We start from the raw sequence: 27,601 nt of genomic DNA, 5'->3' as shown, positions 1-27,601 counted from the left end.
AGACACCGTTAGCACCAATTTTTCCTTATCCACCTGGCCAGTCATTTCCTTGAGCCACCTGACCAGTGACCACACACAGTGAGGTGTGAACAGGACATTGAATGCGTTTCCACCCAGGGTCAACCACAACCAAGCTGGTCTGTGCAAGTGTATTGACATCTTTCAGGGTGGAGCAGACTGGGTGGTGGGCTGCAGGGGAGAGTGCACAGCTTGTTCAAGGGATTCCCAAATAATTCTGGAGTTTCTCTCTTAGCATCCAGGGGCCTTTCTTGGTTAATAATAAGCCCTAGGTAGAATGTTTTTCCTGCCATCCTATTGCAGGGTGTGAGTACATTGGAGTAGAGTGTGCTTTCATGCTAGATGTGACTGCTCAACGCACAATGTGGATGAATGTCCTCTCCCTCCCTTTCTCCCTTCCCCCACCCTCTCATGCTTAGAGTTCTCATCTATAAAATGAGACAATTGGACCCAGTCCTTTTTAAAGTTCCAGATTCATATTCGTATAGCTATTTGGCTTCATGAGATTTCCCTCCTCACTTCCATATAATCACTCTGGGTAAAGGACATTTCTTTGCACTGAAATCTGTGCATTGAGAACCCGCACTGTGCCTGTCCCACACCCTTTCCTTGAAGAGACCCTACAGAAATACTGGGAATGTCGTTTCTGACTTCATTTGAGACAGGGGCAATTGTCGTCCCAACATAAGCAATGCCACTTGAAAGATGACTCCTTCTCCAGGTTGGTGTATTTTTTCTACCTTCTGATGGACTTCTTTATTACAATTTTACTTTATCAAACTTCCCTACTTAGAGGAAATTTTTTTGTTAAAGAGAGGAAGAGAGACCCCACTCATTCACAAAGTGAGTCTTGTGTTTTCATTTGTAATGTAACATCATTAATGTAGGCTTCCGGTAGAATAATTAGGGGCTACCCATTGACCCCTTTTCTTTATCCACTAATTTTCTTCTGATGCATCAACCTGTGTACTCATTTTATAAAGGAGCATTTTATTTATTTATTTATTTATTTATTTATTTATTTATTTATTTATTTATTTATTTATTTAAAAAGGGCTTCTATCTGTAATACTGATCTCCTATCAGGCGGACCTGATTTGAATGATGAATTTGTTTACATACAAAGATAAGAAAATGAGCAGCTCTCTACTTGAAACATGATACTTCCCCTTTCTCATCTCAGGTTTAAAAAAACAAAACAAAACAAACAAACAAAACAAAAACTTGCTGTTGGTGAGGGTTAATCATATTGTCAGAGTAGACAGAGTCCTTCAGCAGTGCCTTGCCTTTGGAGAAAGTCCAGGACTGGAAGCTGCAGACTTGGGTTTTTGCCTCTGGCTCAAGCCTTGATTAGCTGTGATCCATTGTGCTAGGCTTCAGTCTCCTTAACTTAAAATGAGCATCTTTCTGGTTCAAAAGCTCTACCTATTTCACTTGCTTCACAGCCAAAAAATGTTGCATTGAAACCCAAGCCAGGTTGACCATGCAACCCATTTAAATTTGGAGGAGTGGAATATGCTAGCAATAGGATTCCTTTTGTACAAAGAACCGGCAATGACCTACTTAGTGTCAGCCCAACTGTTGGTGAGGGCCCCTCCCTTAGCAACCCACAGAATCCAGCCAGGTGACATCCCAGGACACCTTTGCCAAGATGAACCAGAGTGCTCTTCCGGAGGCCCCGACAAGACTAAGGTCCTGCTGTGGCCCACTTTGTCTTTCTGTTCCCTGTAGATGCCCAGAATGGCATTTATGTGTTGACAGTTGATGAGGGAGAATCGATTAGCAGCACAGAAGTAGACAGAGGGGCCTTCTATCCTTTCCGTATGTCACACCCTCCTCAATCAGCACCACAGGCTGTCTTCATACTCCCCAGAGGCCAGACGACAGGAATAAACACACTTCTCCTGGGGGTTCTGCCATTCCTGGAATGTATGACCTTGTCAAGAACAGAGAATCACAGCTATAATGTACAAGCAGCAAGACCCCAAAGCCCCATACCAACTGTACTGTGGGTTCACTCTTTCTGGAATGATAAGCCCCCTTTGGGTAGAATCTCCTTGGTGGATGGAGAGGCTCTTGCCTTTAAGTCCCTCAAGAATCCAGGGAACAGGCTTGTTCTACTGCCTGCAAGTGCTGAGTTAAAAACCTTGTCTTTCTTTAAGCTGGACCACTTCCTTTCCTCCTGGGAAATATATCTTTCTTTGTAAAAGGCCCTGGGCTGGGCTGTTGAAGAAGGTCTCAGCACCAGAGGCTGTGGGAACCCGGATGTGTTGGCGTGGGAGTGGTGGGCTCTCTCTAGATACATCTGAGTGCCTCTCTCTCCCTGATTGTGAATGTGGGTGTCCCGGTGTGGGTGTCTCCGTCTCCCTGTCTGGTCTTCTCTCTCTAGGTCTACAGGGCCATGGACACAGCGATTGGAAGACCCTTTGCACACATCTGTGTATCTAGATGGCTCTCTTCCAACAGTGAGTTGCCATGCCACTTGGTAAGTACTAGTATCTCTATTTCTACCTCCCCTCCCCCAAGGTTCCCTTTCTTACTGTGTTTCTCTCTGTGTCTCTGTATATCTCTCAGACACTGTCCTCAAATGTAAATGTGCTTCTACATTATCCTTGAGGCCTCACATACATAGTGTGTATCATAATTCCTTGATTATTTAACACGAGGGGAAAGATTTCCCACAGTGGGAAACATGGGAATATTATTGATGTCACAGAGGATGTCCTGGGGCTAAGGAACTAGAAAAGGGGGGTGGGAGAGAGCAGCTGTGAGGAGCCAGCACCCCTGCTCACTCTCCTCTTAAATATACCCATGCTGATTTAAGAGCATTCTCTGACAGGCCCAGTGGTTTCACAGGAACAACCAGAAGTGTGAATGTACCTCTGACATTAGCTAGATGAGAACAGATTGCATAAGGAGAATCCTTTCAATCAAGACAAAAATCATTTCTAATCAGAATTAATCAAATTATGATTCCCCCCGCCAAAGAAATGTCTTATGTGTAGCATGTATATAGGACCCCACTTGCTTTGCACTTACCTCCCAAGTTAGGAGTGTGGCCTGGTTTGTTAGCTTGGCCCTTTGGTGTGGCGACCAGAGAAATCAGAAGAAAGGTTCTGTTGAAGACAGAAGTATAATTTCAGTTAGTATTGCTCTGTTTTCAATGATCACAATATCCAAAGCACATGGAGAACTGTAACCTACAGCAATTTATTTTATCATTTCACTTTCTCCCTCTCCTTGTTTGTATTCGAACCGCTGACAACACAGGAATAGGCTGGCGGGAGAGATCCCCCCTCCTTGGCCTGCCTGGCTCCTTCTCTGAAAGGAGCCTCTAGTTTGGGAGGGAAATGAGAGAAGGCAGTTGCGTGGACTAGAGGGAGAGATCAACACGAACGTATTTCCTAACCCCTAAATCCTTTCTTCTTAGCTGACCTGCTGAAATCCTCTAAGTTACAGTCATCCCCTGTGATGGGCCTGAGTCTAAAATACCTTGTGTTTTAGGCATATGTTGTTTAAGATAGGCAATACATTAATTGACTGGTAGAATTATTACCACATGAGCATAGACTAATTCATCACATCAAATATTAAATGAACCCAGACAAACACATTGATTAGCCTGGGTTGGGAACCTGGGCTGACACTCCAGGCTGGTCTCACAAGTTCAACCTGGACTGTAGAGGACTGCCACCTAGGGGTCAGAGGTCTACAAAGCAGGGGAGGAGAAAACAGACGGCAAGCCTACTTGCTCTGAGCAAGTCTGATGAAACTGACTTCCAATGACAGAAAACTAGTGGTCAGAGAGAGGGAAGGGCTGCGATTGGTTAGGATAAATTTACTTAGTACATATACCAGTGGTTCTTAACCCTGGCAGCACTTAGAATCACTGGGGAGCTTTTAAAAAGGCCAGGTCCTACCCCTGAGACTTTCTGGTTAAACTCTTCATGGGTGGGGTCAGGACAGTGGTATTTTTAAAAAACTCTCTAGATATTTCTCAGGTGCAACCAGCATTGAATACCACTGGCTCAGACAATAAAAAAACACACACACAAAAAAACTGATAATAAAGTTCGGATATGATCCTGACATGTCTTTTAAAAAAATGACTATTTTTCTCAGCCCGAGTGGCTTAGAGGTTGAGCATCAACCTATGAACCAGGAAGTCATGGTTCCATTCCTGGTCAGGGCACATGCCTGAGTTGCAGGCTAGATCCTCGGTGTCGGGTGTGTAGCAGGCAGCTGATCAATGATTCTCTCCTTCTCCCTTCCTATCTGAAATCAATATATATAGTACAAAATAGTATTGAATATATGTATATGTATATATATATATATACATATATATATACACACAGTATATATACAATAATACAAAATAGTATTATATTATATATATATATATATATATATATATATATATATATATATATATATATATTATATAAAAATATAAAATACTATTTTTCCAAAGCATTGAAGAACAGAATTTCCTTGAGGTGGCTGAATGGATCAATACTGAAAACACATAAGGATAGGAGCCATGCTAAATGGGAAGGGATTGGAAGAGTCATGCCTCTCTCCTGAGAGCATGGTGGCAGACCAGAGTGAGGTAGTAGGGAATACTTACAGCAGGTGTACTGGTGTGAAGAAAATATTTACGATGCTAAGACACTTCAGGAAGGCTTAGGTGAGTGCCTCTCAACCTTGACTACATTAAAATCACCCAAAACCCAAGCCACACTGCAGACCCAGTCAATGAGAACCTCCAGGACTAGGACCCAGGCAGCATTATTTGAAGCTTCCTGATTGATTCTGATGTTTGGCTAAGGTTGAGTACCATTGCTTTATTATTATTATTATTATTATTATTATTATTATTATTATTATTTTAATCCTCATCAGATGATATGTTTAGAGAGAGGAAGGGAAGGAGAGAGAGAAAAAACACACACACATTGATTTGAGAGAGAAATATCTATCAGTTGCCTCCCATGCCCAGACTCGGTATCTTCCCTGACTGGGAATTGAATCTGCAACCTTTTGATGCATGGGATGGCACTCCAACTGAACCACGTGGCCTGGGTTCTTATTTATTTTACTAGAGAACCGGTACACAAATTCATGCACTGGTGGGGTCCCTCGGTCTGGCTGGCAATTGGGGTGGCTGGAGGGAGGGACCTTGGGAGGTTGGCTGTGGGAGCACACTGACCACCAGGGGGCAGCTCCTGCATTGAGCATCTGTCCCCTGGTGGTCAATGCATGTCATAGCTACCAGCCAGTCATCAGGTCATCCGATCGTCTGATCGTAACAGTCGCTTAGGCTTTTATATATAGACTAGTAGCCCGTTTGCACGAAGATTCGTGCAATAGACCTTCTTTCACCTGGCTGCCTGCACCAGTTTTCTGCCGGCACCAGGGACCCAGGCCTTGGCTGTGGCCACCGCCTTCTGCCTTTTTCAGGGTCGGGGCTTGGCCCCGGGCGGTGGCCTTGGGCTCGGTGGCACCCAACATCCTTGCTAAGGATCGCAGGAGCCGACCCAAAGTGGTTTCCTGCGATCCCTGCAGGCTGCCCACTGGTGCCCAAGGCCGGGAAAGCCTCCGCCCCAGGCTTTCCTGGCCTTGGGCTCGCAGCACCCAGCGTCCCTGCTACCGATCACAGGAGCCGACCCCCAGTGGTTTCCTGTGATCGGTGCAGGCTCCCCGCTGGTGCCCAAGGCCCGGAAAGCCTCGGCCCCTGAGACCCCCGGGAGCGGCGGCATGGGCCCGGCCACGCCCCCCCGGGGTGCCGATCGCCCAAGGCACCCCCGGGAGCGGCGGCATGGGCCCGGCCACTGGGCACCGCCATCTTGATCTTCTCAACGGCGGATATGCCACCCGGAGTCCCGCCCCCAGCCTCCTGTCGGCCAATCGTGGGCATAGCGGAGGTGCGGTCAATTTGCATGTTTCTCTATTATAAGGTAAGATACCATTATTGTTATTATTATTTTAGAGGACTATTGCTTTAGAACCACTGCTTTATTCTCAGAAAAACATGGTGGGGTTGGCAGGAAGTTGGAGGGGCAGGTGTTGTCATTTTATATTTTTTACTTTGTTGTTTATTTTTTAAAAGAAAGGAATGTAGAGAGGTCAGCAATCTCCCAGGTATAAAGACCAAGAGCTGGAAATAAGGTCAAAGCTTTGGTAAGAGTAAGGCAAAAGAGGATAGAAAAATAAAGGGAAGGAAAAGAAGAGGGCTAAGGAAAGCAAAGGCGAGGGAATGGAAAGGCAAGAATTATAGGGAATGGTCAAGGCTGTTACCCAGGGCCCCAGAGTGCCCAACCCCTCAAATGGCCTGTCACCCCTTGTGCCTGAAAATCTCCTTCAACACCAGCCCATGCTGGTCCACGTGGATCCCACCAGATGTTGGCGTGGGAAACTCCCTATGGCCTCTTCTCTTGTTTCTGGGGATGTTCCCTGGACCAACCCTGAAGCCCCTCTTTTGGGGGGCCAACCCTGAAGCCATTTTTTTTTCAGTTTTTCCCAGGTTGCACCTTGCATACCAATACTACATGGTTATTAAATTATAGGAAGTGATGATAAATGAAAGGGCATATATACCATCCAATGACTGAACAGGCCCCTAACCTTACTTTTTAAGTCCAGGAACCATGGCTGGTGGCCCCTCTTGATAGCCAAGCTATTAAATAGTTATTTGTGGAGGATCAGAATTTATTTCCCTGAATTTTCACACTTTGGATGTGGTTCAACCAATTAGAGTCATAGAGAACAAGTGGGCTGTCATGGGAACCTGAGACTTTAATATTTTCTCATTTGTCTGTTTCAGCCCTTGCTCTCTTGCTGTATGGTGTGCAGCTCGCCCCTCCTGGCCCTGATGCTTTGTCACGCTCCTCTGAATGCATTTAAGTCGAGTTTTATTTCTTTTGATGTGGTCCCAGAACTCCAGAAAGAATTTGAATAGCTTCACTGGGCACTTTTAAAAACTCCATACCACAGAGCATTAAAGGATAGTTTTAGCAACACCCCATATGCCAGAAACTCCAGCATTGTTATCTGGTCATACCTTTAGGTGAGAAAATGAACATGAAGGCTTTACCTCTGATATTCTGGAGATCCATTTTGCAGAGGTTACTCGATTCTTTAAGGCTTCTCTTATCTGGATAGTCAATTAAAAAATTAAGAATTAAAAGATGATAAGAAATCAACATGTTTTGGGGCCTGGCTAATATTGTAGCAGGAGAGTGTGTTATCAGGTCCTGTTGGAGGAATATGGAAGGATTAGTAACTTGGTGAAGTGGTCTGGGTAAAGGTGGGGAGGTGGGAGACATAAGCAAAGTGGAGCTAATAGAGGAGGTTTATAATCAGAGCCTTGAACATGAACCCAATGGCTAAGAAATACAGTTTGCCACCAGTTTGAGGATTCTTAGCTTTGGGAGTATTTATGGGGGAGTACTTAAAGAGTTGAACATTTTCCACATTTTTTCAACTATTTAAACTTCCTTTTTAGAGGCCCTAACCATGGTTTAAAGGGAAAAAAGGGAAGGAATTCTATACAACATAGCAAAGACCTATGGAGCCAAGAAAATAAGAATAATCAATAACAATTATATTTTGTTTTATAATGTTAAAGTGCTTTTTACACCTGTCATCTCATTTTATCCAAGAAATAATCCTGTAAGATAGGTACAACTGGGAAATTAATACTCTGAGATCATGTAGCATGCAGTCAGTCAACTATTAAGAGACAGAGCCAGCTGTGAGTTGAGTCCTCTGACTTCAGATCATCCTGTCCTTTTCCCTAACTCTCTCCTACTGCACAAGGCACTCTCTTATTATTTCTACTCCCTCTTTCCTTTTGCTATATAGAGTGTTACTCACCTTCCAAGGCCTTGTAGAAGTTTTGTCTTCACAGTTTATATATACCAAAGCCCTCTAGCACAGACTGACTTCACCCTGCCCTGAAAATGCATTGCCCGGGGTGGGAGTCCATGTACTCAAAGTCCATTGTGATATGTAAAGACATACTGGAGCCTCTAGTATTTCTTTTATCTTTTTTCAATTCTATGTTTCATAATGTGTATAATACATACCTTGTAAATTAATAATAAGCACGTCTGGATATGTGCTCACTGGTTTTTACTGATTCTTAAAGTGTAAAGACTACTGGTATACACAGTAGTGCCCTCTTACCTGTGATTTTGCTTTCCGTAGTTTCAGTTACCCACAGTCAACCAAGGTCCGAAAATATTAAGTGAAAAATTCCAGAAATAAACAATTTATTCATGTAAAATTGTGTGCTGTTCTGAGTAGTGTAATGAAGTCTCCTGCCATTCTGCTCCATTTGACTGGGATGTGACTCATCCTTTTGTCCAGTGTCTCTGTGCTGTATACACTATCTACCCATTAGTCACTTAATCATGTCGGTCATCAGATTGACTGTCACAGTATCACAGTGCTTGTGTTCAAGTAAGCAGTATTTTACTTAATAATAGCCCCAAGAGGCATGAGCAGTGATGCTGGTAATTCAGATATGCCAAAGAGAGCCATAAAGTGTTTCCTTTAAGTGAAAAAGTGAGTACACTATAATAAGGTAGTTAAAATAAAATAATAATAAAAATATTAAATGAGGTCATAAGGTTAGGGACCTAATCCAATAGGACAGTGTCCTTATAAGAAGAAGACACACCAGGGATGTGTGCCAGAGAAAAGACCATGTGGAGACACAGCAAGAAGGCAGCTCTCTGCAAACCAAGGAGAGAGTCCTCAAGAGAAACCAAACCTGCCAACACCTTGATCTCAGACTTCCTGTCTCCAGAGCTGGAAGATTAACACAGGTGCCCTGTGGTCTATAATCAGATTCCTGTCTCCCTTTCATAGTTATAAGGAAAAATAATTTGTGTTCAATAAGTAGAATGTATTAAGATTAAAAGCATGCACTTTGGGGCCAAACAGACACATATTTAAAAGAAAGAAAGAAAGAAAAAGTCATATTATGTAACTTTTATTATAGTATATTGTTATAATTGTTCTATTTTATTATTAGTTATTATTGTTAATCTCTTACTATGCCTAATTTATAAATTAAACTTTATTGTAAATTAAAATATGTGTACATGTTGGAGAAAAACAGACTATAAATAGATATTATCCAGGGATTCACAAACCCACTGGGGATCTTGGAAAGTATTCCCCGTTAATATGGGGGGACTACTGTATAACTTTTTGTCAATTAATTATAACACCTTTCAGTATTTACCTTTTACATTATAATTTTAAAGATATGAGGTTTTGCTCTTGATGGACGCTTCCATGTCTTAGAGGTTTTTGCACACCTCATAACACCTAATACAGGTGTACTAATAATAATGTTACTGATGCTCTGGCTACAAATACTAGTTGTGGTTTTAGATTAATTAAAAACATAATCTGCTCTAACTGGTTTGGCTCGGTGGATAGAGCGTCAGCCTGCAGACTGAAGGGTCCCAGGTTCGATTCTGGTTAAGGGCATGTACCTTGGTTGCAGGCACATCGCAACAGGGGGTGTGAAAGAGGCAGCTGATCGATGTTTCTCTCTCATCGATGTTTCTAACTCTCTATCCCTCTCCCTTCCTCTCTGTAAAAAATCAATAAAATATATTTGAAAAAACCCATAATCTGAGGTTCATGAGAGTTAAAAAACTTCTCAATTATAAGCAACTAGTACAAACAAATATCAATATTAATAGACAAATAGTCAAATTTTCACCTCTGAATATCATGTTATGGTATCCTCATGAGAAAAATGAAAGGACCATTGTTAAATGCCTTTTTTTTTTTACAAACCTTGCATATTAAATTGTTAGTAGAATAGCATAGATAATATAATTAATTAATTAATTAATTAAACAGTAAACAATAAACCCTGTAGTGAAGGTGTTTGTATCTACATCTGAGAGGGTTATTTGCTTTTCTTATTTCAAGAGATAGAATAGTACAATGGAAAAGGGTAATTTTAGAAGTCTAAGCAAATACTTGGTGTTTTGCTCATTTGTTTAGGTTTTATTTGTTTTCACCACCGACTACATATACACTCTCTGTACTAGGAGAATCCCCTTCCTTCAGTCCATTGCTCTTCTAGGTAGAAGACATGAACTCACTTTCTCAGCCTCCCTTGAAGCTAAGATGCAGCCATGTGACCTGGGCTCAGCCAATCAGACCTGAAAACTCAAAAAGCAGGTGCCAGTGGCCCTCAGCAGGCAGGATGGAGGTGATCTCTGAAAAGGCAGTAGCATCAACTCTAGTTCAGCATCCAAGTCTGACATTGGCTTGGTGACCTGTGCTTTTGTGTCCAGCAAAGTAGGGACAGGGTTGCATGTGGAGCAGTTCTGTGCTATGAATTGAGGACTATTCCTGATGTGTAACCTCCATGTCTCCAAGCCAAAGATGATATTGTGAGATTTAATAAATTCCTTTCTGCTTCAACTAGTTAGAGTGGGTTTCTGAAGCAAGCTACTTAATCACTCTGAGTCTGTTTCCTCGTCCATAAAACTGAAAATAGGAATACCCAAGATTGTTTTAAAGATTAGAGCTAATGTACTAATATGCTTAGCTCCATAAGAGCCTGAAAGATGGCTGATATTACTTGCATCATAAAGAGCAGTGATGTCCTGTTCAAGTGTCTGTACAAATAATTGAGATGAAAGATCCTGATAAGGTTGGCTTTACAAATGAGCATTTCAGGGTCAAGTATTGTTAATGCAGAAAAAACAAAACAAGAAGAATTAATGGTACCTTTGGATCCAGGATTGTTCCAAACACCAAGATGAAGAAGCCCTGAGAAAAAGAGAAGAGTGGAGAAGAGCAATTTACAAAGTAATATTGATAATAACAAGAAATACCAGCATTCATTATCAGTTCCTATTCTGAAACTGATAAAACTAATAACAAAACAAAACAAAAATGCAGACCATATGATTCAATCTGTGACTCATTTTATGGTCACAATACCTAGATTCTTCCACTCAACAAATATCAATGGTGTGTCTTCCATGTGCCAGCCATGTTCTAGACACTCGGAGTACCTCAGAAAAGCAAAAAGACCAAGGTCCGCAATTCATATAAGCATATTATAAGAATTTCTTTTTAATTTGGGCAAAATATAAGTGTTTTTACATTTATCAGGAGCTGTGCATCTCATCAGAATATAATGGCCCATGCAATAGCCAGGAGATGTTAGGCAATGGATGGCAGCCTTACAATCCCTGAATAATTAGTAAAGATATTGCCACAGGAAAAAAAATTAAAAGTATCCATGCTCAGCTTTATTTAATACCCTCAACCTCCTTCCCCCATCCACAACCAAAAAACTGTTATAAAATTTGCAAAGAAAAATTAAGTACATGGATCATCAGAAAAACCAAGATCCCAAACAGATTGAGTTTCTAAGCACATAATGGGTGCTCATAAATAAGTGATCCAAATATAATATAGAGGAAATTAATTAGCTCTCATATCTCTCATCATCCATAAAAATATAATGATGGAGGCTGTTACTCCATCATTATAGTCCTGAGTTTCAATCTTTTTTCATACGTAGCTGTACAAAACCATCTGGGAAGAAGGAAAAGTATTCATCCTATTTTGCAAATAAGGAAAGGGAAGCTCAGAGACTCAACTTTCAAAATGTGATAGACAGCAATATTGATTAGACAAAATTTCTCTTTAAAGTGTGAATACTCAGGTCTTTGCTCATCTGAGAAGAGAAATAAGATAATGACCTTTGATTTAGGCATCCTTATTAAGTTGCTCTGATTGCATAATGAAATGTGAACCCTTACCCAGGCAGAGGCCTGTCGAGGCACATGGGTGAAATATGAAATAATAAAGATGTTATAACCAGGTCATCATCAGCAGGAACAATACCAAACCCACTGCTGCCATAATTTGCAAAAGCTTAGCTGAGAGGTGGAGGACTTCACAGGGACCAGTGCCTGGATGGCCATGGAGCTAATCCATTCCTCCAAACATACTAACTATACTTCGCCATTCAGCCAGTCCAGCAAGTGCTCCAAGCTTGGGTGCTTCTCTTAGATTGCTTTTTTTGTCTGACACTCTTAGCTGTCCATCTAGAAACCAGGAAGTAGGTTCTCACAAGACACCGAATCTGCTCATGCCTTGATCTTGGACTTCTCAAGCTTCCAGAACTTTGAGAAATAAGTGTCTATTGTTCATAAGTTACCCAGTATCATATGGGTCTGCAAATCTTACCAGCCCACAATTACTCTCAGTAAATGCAAGAGAAGATACCAAGTAGAAGTGGTACCTTGACAAAGTAGCATTCAATGCAGCAACTGGCTGTACAGGGTGGGGCGAAAGAGTTGTTTACAGTTGTTCATATGGAACACAATACAATCCTATCTAATAAAATGGTAATATGTAAATTACCATCACTCCGCTACGCCCACGATTGGGCCAGCGGGAGGCGCAGGGGGCGGGACTCGGGGTGGCCGGGGTAGCCGATTGGGCCAGCAGGACGCTGAGCTCGCGTCCCCAGTGGTGGCACGAGCTCAGCATCTGCACCATGGCTGTGCTGCGGAACAGAAGGGGCCTCTGGGGCAGCGAGCCCATGTCCCGCTGCGGACCATCAAAAGCGGGGAAGCTGGGTGTCTGTCTGCTCTGGCACCAGGCCTTTCAGAAGCCTCCGCCATTCCGGAGGCTTCCGAAAGGCCTGGTGCACCAGCGGACAGGCACCCGGCTCCCCCGCGATCGAAAGCGAAAGCGTGTAGGGGACCCTACACGTGCATGATTCAATCATGCACTGGGCCTCTAGTAATTAATAAGTGATAATATAAGAACAAATTCTGTGTTTCAAGTACTCACAGCTGTAAACCGGCGTTTGCCTCCACCATTTATAATAATCCTTCCCTAGTAAAGGGGGTGGTTGAGCTTAAAAACCAGTGGAGATGCTCCCACAAGCCTAGGACCAGGAACCTTTCAAAGAGCCTTTCTCTTACACCTCTGGATCTCCTGAGATATTTATGATCTTTCTTCTCTGCTTGCTCCATCAGCCACAGTTGCCCCTCATCTCAGTTCATCCTAAGACTCTGCTGTCCCACTTCTTCCTACTCAGTAGTTTCTGTCTCCCACCTCTCAGGACCTGTGGCTCTCCTTCTCTCCTCCCAAGGATTCCTTGATCCACATGGCTCCCACCATGGTTGATTTAAATCTAGCAACATGACATCGCTGACCATGGAGTCAGGAAGAGATGAGCACATCCATTCTCTTGGGGTTTCCACCATACAGATACAGCAGATTCAAATAACCTCAAGAGCATAGTAGAATGTAGAAAAAACAATTAGGGAGGGATTCATTTTGAGGATGTTTGACCTTCAATTTGAATCTAATTTAATTGTAATTCTACATAATTTAATGATGTCTGTGTTTACACCACCTTGAAAATTTGTTGAAAATACAGTAGTTAGCTCTCCTGAGCCAGTACAAGCCAGCTCCAGAACACCACTGCCTCATGTCTGCCCTGGAGTCTGGCCTTGACCCAAACCCTGCTCTCAGCTTCTCACTGGACCATCGGTATTGGTACTTAGATGGGCCCCACCCTCCTCCTTGCCAGGTATCAAGGCAGAAACTGAGTTTAAATTACAAGTTGATCCTGTTATGACAGGGAAAAAAGCTTATGATACCAAAATACAAGTGCTCACAACCTAGTAAAAAATGAAAAACACAGTCAAGATGGCCCAAGGGAGACAAGGAAAGGAAAATGTGAGGACTAAGACATGAACTCATTAAGAACATGACAAATAGCCCCTGGATATGCTGAACAGAAATTTAGGAACACTAGGTTTTTATCCCAGTTCTATCAGTGATGAGCTGCATAAATATGGGTAAGGGAATTGATAATTATTAAGAGCTATACAAGAAGTGTAGAGTACAATTAATATATTCTATAGAAATGCACAAAAGCAACAACAGAGATTCAAATGATTAGGCACCTCTATTATTGTTAGCATGGTTCTCTAAGACATTAAAATGTTTATTGTAAATAAAATCATGTATATTTAAATTTTGAAAGAGAAAAATGAAAAAAATATTTGACATAAAATATTATTTTCAAATAAACAAACATTCAGGAAAAATATTTTAGAAGTCTATAAAAATAAAAGCTTTCTTTTTAATTAGTTGTTATTTATATATTTAACATTCAATATAATAAACTTTGACTCATTAGTGCACTGTGACAGAAAATAAAATGAAAAAGAAATTTCATTCAAGAAGGGAATTGTTTAATGTTGAATAATATCTAGCCATTAAAGAGACATAGCCTGGCAACATGCTAGGATGTATTTTCAAGTGGTAGAGTAAGTCTCAAAATACTATGCATTGTTTTTTAACTCTTATATTATGTGAAAATATGCTTATATGTAAGTATAGAAAGTTTGGCAAGGATGTACATGAAACTGTGGACATTTTTTCATTCACAGAGGTGAGGTAAGAGAGGAAAGGATAGGGGGAATTATCTTTAATACCATTAAGATGGTTTCCAGTGATAACTAAACATTCTAAATGGAATAAAATGTGAATGTGCATATGTAAATACTTCCAGTTACATATCTAGATTTGGGGGAAAGTATTATTGTGTCATTTCTAAACTAGTTAAAATTCAGCTTACCGTTAGGCTACTTGGTGTTGTCCCATTCACTATTTTATTTCATTTTCCAAAAACTACTATAAAGTGAGCAGATTGTACTCAATTAATAAGTGAGAAAAATATGGCTTGGAAAAGTTAAGCAAATATCCCAGGAGAATGTTACACATTAGTAAATGAGAGAGTCAAGATTTGAATCCAGGCCTTTCTGAAACAAAAGTTTATTTCCTGACTAATAGGCTATTCCAAATCCACTGTCTTTTATAAATAAACTAGAGGCCCAGTGCACGAAATTCATGCATTCATGCATGGGGCGGTGGGGGGGGGGGAAGGGGGGGTCTCCTCAGCCCGGCCTGCACCCTCTCCAATCTGGGACCCCTCGGGGGATGTCCAACTGCCGAGATCAGGCCTAAACCAGCAGTTGGACATTCTTCTCGCAATCCAGGACCGCTGGCTCCTAACCGCTCACCTGCCTGCCTGATTGCCCCTAACCACTCTGCCTCGGTCCCCACCACCGTGGCTTTGTCTGGAAGGACATCCAGAATGATGTCCGGAAGGTTGTTCGGCTGTCCAGTCTAATTAGCATATTATGCTTTTATTAGTATAGATATGATGGCACACACTCCTGATCACAAAACTTCTTTACAAATTCTCTCACTTTTGACTTGGTCAGAGGCGTTTGGACTTACCTGGAAAGCATTAAGCAAGGAGAAGAGAATGTGGAAGACCAGGGAGCTATCGTTGATGACTGTGGCTATTCCGAATCCCCAGGTCAGGCCCAGCAGTGGTGTGAGGATGGCGATATTCTTACTGATTCTCACGATGGCTCTCACTTCCTGGAACATGGAACTGCCAATGGTAGCTCGCCGGGTTTTGACAATCACCAGTGTCACCGTGATCAGGTTTACTACCACAATGGCCAGAGCTGGGACCACAAAGGCCAGGAGGGCCTTGGTCATGTCCCAGTTGAGCCAGCAGGCCTCAGGCCGTAGGTAGCCTTTGCCAGGCTCAGTGGAAGCAACTGTAATAACAGCAATGACCAAAGGGCAACCATATCCCACTGAAAAGAGAGATGCCACCAGGACTGACTTGGGCAGTGTATGGAAAACAATCAGGATTCCATAGAGGATAAGAAGTGCCTTAGCGAGCATCCAGAAAAACACAGCAAGGTAAAAGAAATGAACAAAAAACGTTGCTGCCACACATCCATTGTGGTGTGTCCTTGGACCACTAAGAAAGGAAGCCACGATGAACCACACATCAGCCATCAGCAAGGTAGCCGCAACGTTAGCAATGCACAAGTGGCGTAAATATGAGATCTCTGTCTTCGTCACTCGGCTCCAGACCAAGGCCTCGATGGACAAGCAAAGGATCAAGCTGCAAATAGAAACGCCCAGGCCTATGTATGTGATGTAAGTCAGGATGGGACTCCGCAAGGTGTGTGGTGACATAAGAATGGAGAAGGAGGTAAACAACTTGCTTGGCCTACATTTGCAAACAGCTTGCTGGGAGGTTTCCTGAATCATTTGGCAGGCGTGCTGGTCCCATCTGCTCTCTAACGAGTGCCAGCCGACACACTGTGTCCTCCTGTCCTCTGAGTTCCTGATCTTTTCAAACACCAGTGAGATTCTTTTAAGTTCCTTGGGCAAAATGACAGACAGGACAAGTCCGTTCACAGTGACCTTTTCCAAAAGACTTGTTTCTAAGATGGCTCCAAGGGTTGGAAATGCAATGCTGACGACCTGAGAAGGAGAGCGCACCTTCTGGGCTTCATCTCTGCTGATCAACACCCTCCCAGTGACACTACTGCGGGTGTCATTAACTCTCATTGAGAAAGTTAAATTCTTTCCATTGTTATCTCCAGATATGAAGGTGCACATAGTATGAATAAAGACATCCGATATGTCGATGGGATATTTATTTATGAGTAGCTTTCTTGCAAAGCTATTGACTGAGTGCAGCAGCACGCAGCTGCTGTTTTTCTCAGGGATGAAGGTCCAGTTTGAGATGCTTTTGCTGTCAAGAATGTGGTTGGCCATGATGCTGTAACTCTGTCAATGAAGAACCGGCATTAGTATTGAGCCACTGTCTGAATCTGCCAGGACATTCTAGCATCACTTTAAAAAAAAAAATTTACTATTGAAAGTATTACATATGTCCTCCTTCTTCCCCCATTGACCCCTTTTAGCCCACCCTAGGCCTTCACCACACTATTGTCTGTGTCCATGGGTTATGCATATATGCATACAAGTTCTTTGGTTGATCTCTTCCCATCTGCCCACACACCCTCCCCTGCCTTTCCTCTGAGATTCCGTAGTCTGTTCTATGCTTCTATGTCTCTGGATCTATTTTGTTCATCAGTTTATTTTGTTCATTAGAGTCCACATATGAGTGAGAGCATGTGATACTTGTCTTTCTCTGACTGGCTTATTTCACTGAGCATAATGCTCTCCAGGTCCCTCCATGCTGTCTCAAAGGGTAAGAGATCCTTCTTTTTACTGCTTCATAGTATTCCATGGTGTAAATGTACCACAGCTTTTTTATCCACTCATCTACTGATGGGCACTGAACTGTTTCCGGATCTTAGCTATTGTAAATTGCACTGCTATGAACATATGGGTGCATATATTCTTTCTGATTGTTGTCTCAGGTTTCTTAGGATATATTCCTAGAAATGGGATCACTGGGTCAAATGGCAGTTCCAAATTTAATTTTCACTTTTATAAAGCATGGTCCTTCAACCAGTAACATAGGCATGCCCTGGGAACCTCTTAAAGATACAGAATCTCAGGCCCTATTCCAAACCTTGTGAATCAGGATGAGCATCTTAATGAGATCCTCAGGTGACTCACATGCCGCTCAAGTTTGAGTTGGAGGATAGAGCTACAAGGGAGCTCCCTCCCCCTGCTAGGTGATGCTTTCCTGTGAGGCAGGCAAATGGGCAGCCTTCACCGTGTTCATTTCCATCATCTGTTCCACTTCACACCTGGTGACACTAGCTAGCAATTTGCCTACCCTGCCCAGAGCACCCACTATGTAATTAATATCTACTAAATCCCAACTGTGAGCAGGGCATTGTACAGGAACATGACACATTGGAAGCTGACCCCAGAGGCTGGGCCTCCTTTTTCTTATCCTCTACTTTGAAGGTCAAACACAAAGGAAGCATGTCCCATTCCATTTCACATTTCTGCAGCAGACCTAGCTGGCTGTTTTTTGGACACCCAGTTATTTTCCATTTTAGCAACCTGTTCTGATTCACAAATAAATGTCTTTCTCTCTGCAGGACCTAGAACAGTTCTTAGAGATTCACAGTAGCCAAAATATACATTGACAATGCTTGCTTCAATGTCCAATCCAGCACTTGGTAAGTGCTCTCTTTAAATGCTTGTTGATTGAATGTATTCACTTTTCTCATTCATTTTTTTTTCTTCAATGAGGATATATTTTAAACATTTACCAATAATGGAAATACTCAAGTGAAAGACATGGTCTCCTCAAACCCCCAAAGCTCCAACTAAACCTGCATTCCTTTCCCATTCCCCCCTCCTCCCAAAAAAACAAAAACACCCCACAAATGTTCTCCCAGGTGCTCAAGGCCACTCACCTGCATCTTTGCTTCGTCCACATCTGTCGACAGCATTGTTGATATGTTGTGTAGTAGCTGCACGATGACAGCGATGTTTCCTGGTATCCGGGGAGAACGCTGAATGTTCTTAATGACACAGGACAAATCCTGTGGACACTTGCGCATCAACTTATCTGCAATGGTCTCAGACTTTCCGGCATATACATTTATGTGTATATTACTTCCAAATGATGGAACTGTACTTAAATCCTCCTAAGAAATGGCAAAAAGAAAGTTCATTATCATGTTACTGTTGTTTTCAATGTAAAAGTACCTTTACTACAATGTAGGACAGCCTTATTACACAATTGTATATTGCATAATGCTTTTCTATTTTACATTGTCAAAGTTACATCTGCTGTGGAACCACCTGCCCAACACCAAGGTGTATGAACAGCTGCCTCCTCCCGAACCCCCTATATCCAAACAGCAATTGTTATCCTTAGCACACCCCTCCACACCCCTTCTGTGTACAAATACTGTGCACATGGGTACATTTCTAGTGCCATTTAAACTTACTTTTCATCCTTCCCAAGGGCAAAGCATAAGACATAAACATATTTTTTTTAAAATAGAAATTCCAAACTAGATTTGAATGAATCAACTGGAACACCAAGAGAGAAGAATGACTAAAAATAGTGATAGCATTTCCCCACACATCAGGCTCTGGGTCCCACACTTTAAGCAGGGGTAGCAATCTATAGCCGCAGGTCTGCCGTCTCATCTACTGATGGGCACTGGGCTGTTTTTTTTGTAAATAAAGTTTTGTTGGGACTCAGCTTGCTCATTCACTGGGCTGCTTTCTTACTACCATAGCAGAGTTGAGTAGTTGCAACAGAGACCATAATACCCACAATGCCAAAAATATTTACTATCTGGCTCTTTACAGAACAAAATTGCCAAATTGCCAAACCTTGCGTTAGCGGAATCCTTTCTCCAGCCTTCCCCTTCAGGAGGACAAGGGATCCATGGCCTAGAGGATGGGCCTACACAGAACCCATGTCCCTGCTTCTAGACACCTGATTATTCTACGTGACAACAGCAAGCCCTTTTCCACGGCCTTCCCTAAGTCTGTGCTGCCACGGACGGACCGGGCCACCTGTAGGCCTGAGATGTGTCAAAGGGACATCTGTGTTCAGGCTTATGGATGTGTGGCCTTGGCCTTTCACCACTCATGAGGTGCAGGATGGAATCTAGAATGGGAGGCTGACAGAATCTGCTTTATTTAGCGGTTTGTAGACTTGATTGAAAGCATTTAAATATTAGGACATATGGAATGTGGGTCTCCATGTGTGCTTTGCCCAGATCCTTCAAATCAGGGATAGGCAGCCTCTTGATGTCTGGTAGGGGAACTTCAGGAATAGCATCCACTACCTCCCCTGGCCATACCACAAAACAGGGGATGGGAATGTTGCCAGGACACGAAAGAGGCCAAAACATTGATTCCCCTGAGTGAATCAGGAGCTGACCTTCAGAAAGGTAATGCTCCTGATAGGAGAGGAGAAAAGGAAACAAAGGAAGAAGAAATGCCATTTGACCTAATTTTATTTACTAGAATTTGACTTTTTAAAATATGTAACAACTTAAGTATATGTGGAAATATGTTCCTTTGTTTGACAATGAAGTCCTTCCCTCCAGGTTCAGCTCTCTTCTCATGCTTTACTGAGCACCGAAGTCACCTGAAGATCTTGGTAAAATGCAGATTTGGATTCAGCAGGTCTGGATGGGGCCCAATTGCCCCATATCTGAAAGTTCTCAGAGATGCCCCGTGCTGCTGGTCAGTGAAGGACACATTGAGTAGCTGGGCTTTGGGGTATTAAAGAGCTGAGAGTAAACTGTGATGATTCTAGATAGCTCTTCTAGCTCTGGCCTAAGCGATCTGGCTCCTTTGTGTCATGGAAGGTGTGGGAGACTGGAGCACAGACTTTTAGATGCCCAAAGTTAGGAATGCCATTCCAGTATATATATACAGAGAACTGGTAGATGTTTATGTATTCAGCTGCAAGCACCTCTACTTACCACCCTGTCCCTCTCTCTTATTGAGTGCAATATGCATTGCTAATTTGAGGCTCCACTTTGCATGTGAGAGAAAAGATATTATTACCTCAAAGATGTTGAAGGCGGTAAGAGTCTGGCAGGTATCAGTGATCTTGTGCCATTTATTTTGCCTACATAAAAACCCCATATTTCCTGGAGTATCTGGAGGGCAAGGTTGACTGCAGTGGGAATTGTCCACACAGACGCCATCACATGCACCTGGGAAGATAAAAGGCATTAGCATCAGATGGAGAGATATGGATTCAGGGCTCAAGGTGTCACCACATGAAGGCACATAAATCCTGTGGACGTCAGGTGACTTTGTAAAGTGGAGGAAGATTGAAGTAGATCAGTGACCATCATAAACAGGGTGTCCCCCAAAAATGTATACACACTGTAATAGCTGATACCTCCATTTTGAAAATGAAATGTATTTTAATAAACTCTGCCTTTATAATTATTCAAAGTATGTGTATACTTTCTTTGGGACACACTATATTTCAGTGACAAACTACTATTATTTCCAACAAAATCTTATCCTGAACTCAAATTAGAAAATAGCCGGGCTGGTGTGGCTCAGTTGGTTGAGCGTCATCCCATGCACCAGGAGTTCGCTGGTTCCATTCTCTGTCAGAGTGCATACCTAGTTTGGGGGTGTGCAGAAGGCAACTGATCAATGTTTCTTTCTCATCGATGTTTCTATCTCTCTCTCCCTCTCCCTTCCTCTCTCTGAAATCAGTAAAAACGTATTTTAAAAAATAGTTAAAAGTGAAACTGGCCCAGTTGAAACGAGTGGGAAGAGCCCATGGGTCAATCCCTAGGTCCCTCACACCTCACAGGAACATCCTGAGCACCTCCTAAGTCCCCTCCAGGAGGAGACAGTTTGGAAGCCACTGTAACTGATGTTCTCTAAGAAACCTCCCAACTCTGGAACTTTATAATCAGTTACATCATCAATGGGTTCTCACAGACCTCTGCTAGCCACTGCCCCAGCCTGAGTTGGCTCAATCCAAAGGATTTATAGTAAATAACTCCAAGACCAGGATGGAGCAGAGGGTGCTGGCAAGAGAGGGAAGCAGAGGTCAAAGGTACATTTTAGTATGAGAAATATAAAAAGGAAGTCCCAATGCAAACCATCAAGGAGTCCCATCTGCCAGTCCATAAGACACGGCCAAGGATGGCCCTCTATTATAACAGATGGACAGTAAAACTTTCATTTCATTAGTAATTGCTACCAACATACCGTGTGGCTTGGCAGACACTTTCTCCTTGCTTTTGCTGGCAGCCTAGAGAGGGAAAATCAAAATTCACATCAAAATCAATTGGTGAGAAGCCAACCCAATGATTCACTTTAGTCACAGGCCAACAACCACATCTTCACCAGCTGTGACACCAGGATGCCACCAGAAGCTGAGACCTAGACATGTGGCCCATGACCCCATCTGCCCTTTAGCCTGGATAGCTATCTCTCTCACGGCTATTCAGTAGGATCCTTTGTTCCGCTCCGGTAAGGATGAACTACATTCTATCCAGGAGCATCATGAGCAGAGGCGGATTTACTGGGAAGTCAAAGAAGGTTAAGCTTCAGAATTCATTGCCTGTATGAGCCCCTTTGAAACACAGAGAGGATCTAGCAATGGGCTCACATGCTCCTATATTTTATTACATTATCAAAAGCAACACTGTTTAACCAGCATCTGCTCAGACCATTATTTTTTGCCACTCCAAATTCCTCATTTATATTCCCCCATTTGGGGCAGCACTAGAGAGCTTTTACTTATTTATGAAATCTGGACAAGTAGAAGTGAGTTGGGGATACATTTAGCCTGGACTTAATAGTATTTCTATAGTTTGCAGCCATTTCTGCATGACAATGAGAACATCAACACATAAGTGGCATTAATTCTAGCTAGAAGTACTTACAATTAGTCACAAAACAAGTAAGTTCTAAGAGCCCTGAAACCCTGTAGGTCATATACAAAAGACACTTGCTAGAGGTTTTCCCAAAGTTCACAACAGTTCTACATATTTACATGGCTTTACTAATAATGAATCTAGAAATTAAAAGCTATTTTTCTAAACTAGAACAATAAAGTTAATCAGCAATGCTAGAGGAAAGACTGGATAATCTATTCTCTCTATAGAAAAAAATTATAAAATTATTGATATGCAAGTATGCAACCAAAAATTTGGAACAAATATATGGATGGTACATTAATAAAAATATTGTTATTTTATTGAATTTATTACTGAATAATGCTGAGTAATTATTCTAAATTTGAAGTTTGTTATGATTCTTTTTCTCATTCTAATTAAATATTTACTTTTCCCTAAATTTTGTATTTGTCATTTCATATTCTTTTTTTAAGAGTGGTTCCCCCAAAACCTGGTTTCCTCCTACCATGAGCATTCCCACCTCTCCTAATTAGAAACCCTTCCTTTCTCATCCATCTGATGTTACTGTAACCTTCACTGAGCAGCAGTGTCACTTTGTGGTCAATGGGTGACTCTGGGAACAGAACATTGGGTTCAGATCCCAACACTGCCACTTGAGGTCCTGAGAAAGTTCATCTCTCTGAGCCTCACTTTCCTCTCCCATAAAGCAGGGTAGGAATTATAGTACTATAATTTCATAATCTTGCCTCACATGATTTTTATGAAGAATAAATGAGATCATGTATGAAAAGCACTTAGAACTGGGCCTTCAATGTTGTAAGTGGTATATAAGATTTAGCTATCATTATTATTCTCTGAAAATGGACTTAGAGAATGGCTATTACATATGAAGCTCAAGTTTGCTTCCTCCAAGAAGTCTTTCCCAATCTAGTTCTAGATGGTACATCTCTTCCTCTCTCGCTCCTATAAAAATTTATTATCCATACTACCACACCATTCATTCAATACTTGGCACCTACTCACCTGACCTGTTATAATACTATCTAATCATTTTTATATATGCTTATTATTTTCTAAATTAAATTATAAGTTCCTTAAGGACATAGCATGGGTTGTGAATTATGCTTCACATCCCCCTAAGTAGCTAGATCAGTACATATAAATATACATACATATTAGTACATCTGAATATACTGGCATATATGTACATGCATGTCAGTGTATTTGGAGAATGAGTCTAAATCTTCCTGTTTCTTGACCAGAAGTTTTCCCTCTAGGACCTGGAAAGAACCCTGATACAATTACTCCAACCTGAATTCCTAGATCTCAACCATTGGGAAGGAACTGGAAATACAATGACTTAGCTGTATGACTAACACTTGGAGTTCATATCCCTTTCTTCTTCACAACATTATTTCTCTCTATGATATCAGAAAACAAAGCTGAATCTTATGTTTTCTCTACCAAATGAGAATTTATGGAAAATCTGAATTGAGCATTTCAGGTCTGTCCAAAGTGAGGAAGGTATCTCTGATTCATGGAATACAAATCCTTCAAAATACTGATGTAAGATGACTTCTCATTTCATAATCAAGAGAAAGTTTTAGTATATACATGGAGGAGCTAAAGGCCTTTCACTAAACAAGAACATTACAATAATATTTTTGGGGTTTTGAAAGATCTTATTGATCAACCAGTCCAACCCCCTTATTGTACAGATAAGGAAAGTGAGTCTTTGATAGATGCGGTGACTTGCACAAGGCTATCTAGGGAATTCCTCTTAGAACTGGGACTAGAACTCAGTTCTTTTACTCCTACAATACTGCTCTTCCCATCAGGTCAACCCATGTCCAAGTGGAGAAGGCAGAAGGGGACGTATGGAAATACAAGCATCTCAAGATGCCATAAGCCCATCTTGAGAGGGTCATGATCTCTAATAGGCCACAATAAAGCACATAAAAGTAGACAACTCTTGATAATACTTGACCCATTAAACAGATTACAGTGAAGTTACATTATAGTAATCAGATGTTTGGGCACAAGGCTGTACTGTGCTGTTTACAAGGAATTCTGGAAACTCTGCCTTCTTAAGAGAAGGACCTGATTCACTTCTTCCTAGTTAATTTGTCAAAGCACAGCCATGCACAGCTCCTGGTCATTTCATTTCTTGGGTGGCATTGAATAGGAGCTATGTTAGCTTCAGATACCAACAATCATCAACATAATATTGGGAAAAAAACAAACCACACTTCAAAACCTGCCACCTGTTAAACCTGTGGAGCTGCCTGAGTTAGTAGTCAGGTCAGGAGAGGAGTAGCATCCAGCAACTTGTTTAGTAAGAATAAAAGGATGGGATATTCCTGATAAGGTGATCCCCAATAATAAAGAAAACAAAGCTAACCTCTGAAACTCTGACTATTCTTCAAGTTCTGTCTTGTAGGAAAATGTGGAAGAGAAAATGGAGGAAATAGTACCTCACTGTGGGGGTTGGGATGCCTCCTGGGAAAGGTATTTCTGAAGGAGTCTCTAATCTCTCCCAGAAACTAGGCACCAGCTCAGTGTTGGGGGAAGGGGAGTCATGGAGAAAATTCCCATCCAAGGACAAACTACGTAGAGAGTAAAGTAAATATCATTTGGAAACTCTTAGAATGAATTTTTAGTTATTCTTTCCGAAGGAGGCTCTTCTCACGAAAGCACATATGAAGGTCAACCCATTCTTGGGCCGCCTCCCCATGTGGGGAGTTTGTAGCTGCATATAATAAATTTCCACACTTTTGCTTTTTGAAAAAAGAAAGTACATATTAAAATGGGAAGACCAAGAAACTAAGAATCTGAAGACAAGGGTCCTGGGCTTGGCTCTTTAGCTTAGTAGGTATATAACCTCAAGCAAGTCACATTCCACACCGTTGATAAAATAAGGGAGTGTAGCTTCACCAGTTGATCTCAAAGCTCTCTTTCGGATCTTGTGGCCCAATAATAATATTCTCTTCTCAAGAAGCTCAAACTATTTTCATGTGTTTTTTCTCTCTCTCTTTCTCAATGATTCCCCATACCTTATTTTAAACAAATAACTAATAGGAAAATTAAAATGACTTGTAGTATGAGAAAAAATATTCCAGAGAGAGTCATCAGGCTCACTTCCCCACAGAAAATGTGAAAATAGTACATTGCTGCAAACTCCATCCCAGTTAGATTTTGATTAGCCATTGACTACCTGCGTTGCCCTTTACTCCTTCCAGCCCATCCATGGTGGTCACTATCAGGTTTCTCAAAAGAGATGCCATTTGGGGTGGGACAATGCTTCATTGTGCCAGACCATTCCTAGGTTCTGCCCACACTAAATGCCATTAACTATCTCTCTCAGTCAGTGTAACCCTCACCGCACCTACATTTTCAAGTGTCCCTGAGGAAGTGGCCCTAGTTACAAGCAACTGAAAACTTCATCATCAAAGAATATAGAAAGAAGAGATTATCACCCTTAAATCATTTGAGCCTCATTGTATCTCAGGAACTTATAGGAAAAGTTGATGGAAAAATAATTTGCAGCTCTTGGCTAAAATGGGTTTTGTACACGTATAGTTGCAACTGCAATTTCAGCTGGCTGAACCATTCTACCACCATCTTCTCCCTACACTTCAGCTCAGATAACCTAGAGCTGGGTTTTAGGTTTCCATTTGCTTCTCCCCACCATTCCATCCCCCACCTCCATTCTCTTACCTGGCATAATGTCCTGCAGGACTCTGTTGGCAAAAGAAACACTAAGCAGAACAGCAAAAACGTATGAGTCATTGTCTTCAACGCAGCTGCCTTTCTTGTTTCTATAAAAATAAAGGCAAAGGCAAAAGGTTTCCAATCTGAAGCTTTCAAAATTCCAGGCCACTGCAGATCCAGTCAGCCTATCAGATGGGATTCTGTCCTTAGCGCTGTCTACTCGGAAGCCCCTGCCCCAGAGGTGGCCTCCCTGTGGTTTCCCATCCATTGACTTCACCAGGAGGCTGCATGTGTGAGCGCCAGCTGGCAAGCAATCGCTGAGATAACTTCCAGCCTCTGCTGCCGGCTTGCATGTGATGCCTCATGTGGGAATGTCTCCAAAGGAAGCTACCTGCCCAGGTGTAATGAATAACAGCCCATGTCCGGGGAGCGGGAAAGATGGCTCACTCTCTGGGTTAGGCAGGGCTGAGAAACATGTGGGTGGCTACGGTGGAACGTGAGTTGGAATTCCTATGTGCGGACTCAGCCTAGAAATATATTTTGAAGGAGATTAAGCACCAGCCTTGGCCTATTATCCTCATTCCCACCTAACCCTGGAGCTGTGTTTCACAGGTAGGTCGCAACTTCTTTCTGCCAAAACTGATGTCGAAATGATTCCTTGGCACCTAGAAGAGTGGTGTACACATGGTGGGCACACACTATATTCAATAAAGGAAGAGGGAAGGAGAGCAAGAGGGAAGGTGGTTGGGAAGAGCTGACGATTTGCATCAGGTCTATTCTCTAGAGAGGACTCACATAAGCTGAAAATTCCAATTCTAAACTTTAATTATTTTAATATTTTTCATCCTGAGTGAGATCCTCTTTGAAAGGCATTTGTTGCTTCCTTGCTTTTATTATTATTATTATTATCATTATTATTTTTAACCTTCACCAGAGGAGTGAGGATATTTTTTTCCCATTGATTTTTAGAGAGAGTGGAAGGGAGAGTGGGGGAGAGAGAGAGGAGAGAGAAACATCAATGCAAGAGAGACACATTGATTGTTTGCCTCACACACACCCAGGCTGAGAGTGGGGAGTGAGTAGGGAGGGTGGGCAAACCGGCAACCCAGGTATGCGCCCTTGACTGGAATCAAACCCAAGACCCTCCAGTGTGCAGGATGAGGCTCAAACCACTGAGCAACGCTGGCCAGGGCTCTGTTTCTTTGCTTTTATTTTATTTTATTTATTTTTTTAAATTTCTTTATTGATTAAGGTATTACATATTTGTCCTCATCCCCCCATTCCCATCCCACACCCCTCCCCACGCATGTTTCTTTGCTTTTAGATGGAAGGATTCAGAAGACTTGGATGTCAATAAAGGTCAGGGGCTTAGCAATGGTTCACATTTGCTATTTGACCATTTTTAGTCAAAAGAGAATAGTCTTTATCCCAACCATGCATAATACTGTAGCAAACAATGCCATTATTTTAAAGATTTAGGGAAAATGTATTTTTAAATCATGTTTCTTACATTGAAATCCTTGCCTAGCTGAAATTCCACTGCAATCTAATGATTATTTGAAATATTTTGTATTATCTGTTTCAGATCATTATCAGTTCGGGTTTCTGAAGGTCTATAGCTCTTTAAGCAAAAGGATTACTTTGTTGATCATCACTTTTAAAGAATTTAGTAG

The 27,601-nt window shown here is 41.9% G+C and overlaps 1 protein-coding gene across 1 annotated transcript; it reads right to left on the bottom strand.

The window, feature by feature from the left end:
- Window positions 1-3,086: 3,086 nt before the first annotated feature.
- On the bottom strand, window positions 3,087-26,006 carry LOC307104833 (putative adhesion G protein-coupled receptor F2P; the record flags this gene model as incomplete). Its single annotated transcript, XM_079780028.1, has 8 exons — window positions 3,087-3,134; window positions 7,115-7,174; window positions 10,789-10,830; window positions 15,346-16,707; window positions 18,264-18,497; window positions 20,389-20,540; window positions 21,565-21,607; window positions 25,935-26,006. 8 exons carry the CDS (start codon window positions 26,004-26,006, stop codon window positions 3,087-3,089), a joined length of 2,013 nt encoding a protein of 670 aa, XP_079636154.1.
- Window positions 26,007-27,601: the final 1,595 nt, after the last annotated feature.

Source organism: Cnephaeus nilssonii (genome assembly GCF_951640355.1).
Source record: "Cnephaeus nilssonii genome assembly, chromosome: 9".
NCBI lineage: Eukaryota > Metazoa > Chordata > Mammalia > Chiroptera > Vespertilionidae > Cnephaeus > Cnephaeus nilssonii.
Note: the sequence above shows the minus strand (reverse complement) of the source record. Positions and strands in the feature narration are given on the sequence as shown.